The 5318-nt window shown below is 35.8% G+C and overlaps 1 protein-coding gene and 1 pseudogene across 3 annotated transcripts in view; one reads left to right on the forward strand and one right to left on the reverse strand.

The window, feature by feature from the left end:
* Window positions 1-5318, reverse strand: part of METTL25 (methyltransferase like 25) — a 147254-nt gene that overhangs the window by 54253 nt on the left and 87683 nt on the right. For 2 of the 3 annotated variants that reach the window (XM_045290537.1, XM_004700424.2), the window contains exon 7: window positions 2482-2511. The exons of the other annotated variant lie outside the window; for it this stretch is intronic. In XM_045290537.1, the coding sequence (XP_045146472.1) occupies window positions 2482-2511 (30 nt within the window). The remainder of the gene's footprint in view (window positions 1-2481; window positions 2512-5318) is intronic. 3 annotated transcript variants of the gene reach the window in all.
* Window positions 4455-4507, forward strand: LOC115870704 (annotated as a pseudogene).

A 5318-nucleotide genomic window follows, 5' to 3' on the forward strand; every position in this document is an offset into this window, starting at 1 on the left:
AAGAAGAAGAAGAAGGTGGCACCAGGATTAGAAGACTCAGTAACTGATGACACAACCCTGCTTACTGAAAGTGAAGGGCTCTTGCAACACGTGCTGATGAAGTCCAACGATGACAGAGTTTAGTATGGATTGTACTTTACTATAGAGTAAGCAAAAACCCTTACAAATGGACTAATAAGCAACATCATGATAAACAAAAGACAAGTTGTCAAGGATTTCATGTTACTTGAATCCCCAATCAATGCTCAAGAAAACAGTGGTCAAGAAATCAAAGGATGTATGTATCACACTGGATGGATAACCTCGCTGGAAAAGACCTGTTGAAGAGCAAACATGTTACTTTGAGCATTAAGGTGCACTTACCCCAACTCATGGTATTTTCAATTGCCTCAAATGTTCGTAGTTAATGCTCAACACGAGTAAAGAAGACCAAAAAAGAATCGAATTTGAATTATGGTGCTGGTGAAAAATATTAAATATATCACTGATTGGCAGAAGAATGAATAAATCTGTCTTGGAAGGAGTACAGCCAGAATGCTTCTTGCATACAAGGATGGCAAGAGTTTGTCTCACCTATTTTCTTCATGTTATCAGGAGGTACGAGTCCCTAGACTACGCCACATTTAGTAAAGTGGACAGTCAGCGGAAAAGAGGCATACTCTCAGTGAGATGCATTATTCTAGTCCCGACAACAATAAGCTCAAACATGAAGGAATGTGTGGATGGTGCAGGACCAGGCAGTATTTTGCTCAATTTGAGGGCAACTAACATCAACGACAGCAGAACATATTAAATTTCCATTGTGTCTGATGATTATAAGTATACCCAAATACTTGGCATACTGAAAAATGCTACAGAGATGCAGTGGGGAAGTACTATGACAAAGCTTCATTTTTGCTTCACTTTCCTCAACCAATCAAACCCACTGGTAAGTCACTTCTCTCACGGAGACAGGATAGAGTCTGGATAGAACTGCCTGGTCAGGTTCCAAGGCTTGCTTTCTCGAAGCAATCTCCTCCATCTGAAGCCGCTGGCAAGCTTGACACGCTGACCTTTTTTTTTGGCAACCACATACACTTACCAGTGCGACACCATAGTCTCTTCAGTTTCAAAGGTAAACACTAAGTTGATATGTAGTTCAAGGGAGCTTCAAAAAGTTCATGGAAAAATAGATTAAAAAAAAAAAGAGTTTTTCCACAAACTTTTTTGATGCCCTTTCATAATGTAAATAGCTTGGGATCCAGTCGTATATAGATGGAAATCCTAGCACTGGCTACCTTTGGTTGCACCATGTGTCTGACAGGATAATAACAGATCTATTCCATAGTAGTATGTATGTTAGTACCTTAATAACTGATACAACCTTTGCATTGTACTTCACATCTCGTGAGGTTTCTAGCTATTGATTTCATTACCAAAATTATTAATATTAACAGCAACAGTTGATGCTAGTGAACATTTACTATACGTATGCTACAGTGTTTTAAGCACATTACATGCATTTCTGCACTTAATCCCCACAATCCAATTCAGAAGTACTATTATTATTTCTATTCCTATTTCACAGGCTAAAAAATATTGAGATGCTGTGAAATTATGGCATGTGTTCAAGCTAATTTAACTGATAAGTAGTAAAAACAAGATTCAAACCAGGAGTCTAACTTAAAAACATACACTTAAACAATAAGTTTATTGTTTAAACTATTCCTCAAATGAATTAATTTTTAAATCTCTTTTTAGATAGATACCCTGAATGCATTAAAAAATAAAACATGCAAACTGTTTAGCACAGCACCTAGTCCAGAGTAAATGTTGCTTGTTATTAATATTATTGCTAAAATAAAATCATCTATTAACGTTCCCTGAAAAGGAACAAGAGGGCTTTCTAGAACATAAGTCCAGCAGGAAATGCCTGATGAAACTTTTAGAGAAAACAAACTTTAAAAAAATCATAATATGCATCATGAAGTCATAAGGCACAGAATAAGGAAATTACATGAATATTTTGGGGATACATTTTATTTCTGTTAGTGTGTGTAACCCATTTGATGGTTACCATTAATGACTAATCAGGCAGTAAAGGAAAAAGAGTCATCAAATGACCACATTAAATGTCTGTTCTGGACTCCAGCTAAACAACTCTGCTTATAAGACCTTGACGTCCAGCAACAGCATTCTTTAGAAATATGTACAGATGTGGTTTTTAGTATAAAAGCAGAATTGAAAAGTTAGTTTAAGACTATAATGTATATAATGTGGACGTTTGCCTAGATTTCAATTTACTTTTTCTGCCAAGTCAGTTCTCTTTTAAAGTACATTTACAGAAAGTGTGTAAATTTGAATATGCAGAGTTGACAGGAAAAGGTGATATTTGTTAAGGCCTATCAAGATTTAAGTTCATCAGCGGGTTAAATATGAAGGATGTTTAAAATAAAAACTACTGAGTTCATCAGTTGCATTACAGTAAACACTCTTACTTACCCCGTGGCCAACTGCAACTCGCTCCAAAGCCTTTAAAAAGAAGAATCAAGACAAAAACTACTGATATATTTAGTCTTATCTTTTAAGATTTATAAACACATTATATAAGGCCTTGTGAAAATTACATTTTAAAAGATTAATCAGGTGATAACATGTTAGTTTATACACTAAAAAGTGCTAATATCATTAAAGACTGTTAACCATTATGCCTATGTAATCTGGGGCAGATTTAGGATAGATGAATGTCATATACACAAACATATGCACAGCACAGTGGTATATGCTCCTTTAATTTCAGAAGGAATTTGAAAAGAAGAAAGAAACAAAATGAGATATTCTTGACTTAGTTTTAATGCAGTTAAAACAACTGAATGAATCCAGAGCTATTATTATATATATAGACATACTTATATCTCATTTTACCATATTTTCTTCTATTTTTATGAACATAAAATTTCTACTATACTAAACAAATGAACACATTAGTTAAGAACTTATCTTACAAAAGTTCATTTTAAACTGTATAAGCAAATGCCAGACAAAAAAAGTATCCAATATTTTATAATTTCATATGTAGCTGGTTTTTAGATTAACATTTATTCAGATGGTAAACATTTAAAAAATACCATTTCTTACTATTGATAGTAAATACTCACAATTCAACATATGAGATACTTTCATTATTTTATTTGAACTTTTTTTAATAAATCATTTTATTGGAGGTTCTCACAGCTCATAACAATCCATACATCAACTGTATCAAACACATTTGTACATGTTGCCATCATCATTTTCGAAACATTTTCTTCCTACTTGAGCCCTTGGTATCAGCTCCTCTTTTTTCCCCTCCCTCCTCCATCCCCCTACCCTATTGAATCCTTGATAAATTATAAAATATTATCATTTTTATATCTTATATCATCCACTGTCTCTCCCTTCACCCACATTTCTGTTGTTCATCCCTCTGGGGGTGGGGTGGGGGCAGGAGTTATACAATGATCATAGCAATCTGTTTCTCCTTTCTCCCCCCACCTTCCCCCTACCTTCATGTTACCTCTACTCCCATTATTGTCTGTCCTCGTGTGTTGAGAGCCCTTATCTGTACCAATGTACATGCTTCTGTCTAGCTGGGTTTGTAAGATAGAACTGGGGTCATTATAATGCAGAGGAGGAAGCAATAGAGGACTAGTGGAGTATGTGTGTTTCGTTGGTGCTATATTGCACCCTGGCTGGCTTGTTGCTTCTTTGTGACCCTTCTGTGAAAGGATGTTCAATTGTCTACAGATGGGCTTTGGGTCTCCACTCTGAACGCCCTCATTTGCATCAATATGATTGTTTGTTTAGGGTCTTCTGATGCCTGGTGATACCTGATCCAGTCGACATCTCGTGACCACACAGGCTGGTGTGCTTCTCCCATGTGTATGAACTTGTTTTTTTTAACAGACTTATTTTCTATCTTATATGGATTTATAGGAAGCCCTGGGAGTGCCAGGCTACTACCAAAAGGTTGGTAGTTTGAACCCAACAGTTTCTCTACTGAAAAAGATGTAGCAGTCTGCTTCCATAAAGATTCCTGAAACAAACAAATAAATAATGACCCAGTGCCCTGAAGTAGATTTTGACACTCAGTGCCCCTCCAAGTGAGAGTGGAGCTGTGTTTCCAAGGCTATAAATCATTACAGAAGCATACACCTTTCTCCTATGAGGCACCTACTGGGCTCGAACCAGTTGGCAACCAAGTACTTTAACCACTGTGCTACCATAGCTTCTCTTTGTAAAGGCTGTAGCCCTGGGAGCCCTAGGGGCAGCTTTACTCTATCCTCTAGGGTCACCAGGAGTCAGGATAGAATGGATGGCAATGGGTTTTTGTTTTGTTTTTTCATTTAGTTTTACATAGCTTAATAATTTAACCCTTTTAGAAAGTTTGAAATAAATTTTTATTTTTAAAATTTTAATTAAGAAATATTTCAAACAAATGTTATCGATCTTTTAGAATTTATTTAGTAGGTTTTCCCTGGAAACCACCTGCCCCCGCCCCCACCCCCCAAAAATAAATATTTCAAACATAAAAGAAGAATAGCAAAAATAGACTCGATCTAAATGCACATGCTCATCAAACTGAAAATAACCACATTTGCTTAAGTATTGTTCTTCATTTCCATAAACAAAACTTTTTAGAAACAGGTGAATCATAGACATTAAAAAACAGGAAGATAATGTATAGATTATACTGGTTAAGTGCAATTTTGTTGATGCAAAAATTCAATTGCAAGGTAAAGTGTAGCTTGTTTCAAGCCATATACCTAGTTGGTGGGTAACTTATTCTTTGAATCTTGGCTTATTTCTTGTGTCTCATATTGTGTAGTAAATAAGAAAAAAATTCATCATACAAAAATTTGTTCCACAGATTTTGTTTGAAAAAGTTAATTTTTTTATTTACATGAATGGTCCCATCAAGTTGGTTCAGATCCATGGTAACTCCAAGTATGACAGAATGCAACACTTCCCAGTCCTGCATCTTCCTCACAGTTCTCCCAAGGGTTGAGTCAATTGTTGCAGCCATAGCATCAAGCCATATTGTCCAGGGTCTTCCTCTTTGTCACTGCCCCTTCACCTTACCAAGGGCCATGTCCTTTTGCAGGGACTGGTCTCTCCTGAGATGATGTCCAAAGTTGTGAGATGACGTCTTGACATCCTTGCTTATTTTTTTTTTGGACCAGTATACTTTTTTTGTATTTTTTAAATTAATAATCATTTTATTAGGGGCTCATACAACTCATCACAATCCGTACATACATCAATTGTGTCCAGCACATTAGTACATATGTTGACTTCAT

This window comes from Echinops telfairi, unplaced genomic scaffold (assembly GCF_000313985.2).
Source record: "Echinops telfairi isolate 266 unplaced genomic scaffold, ASM31398v2 ScPeMD7_2;HRSCAF=8, whole genome shotgun sequence".
In the NCBI taxonomy this organism is placed as follows: Eukaryota; Metazoa; Chordata; class Mammalia; order Afrosoricida; family Tenrecidae; genus Echinops; species Echinops telfairi.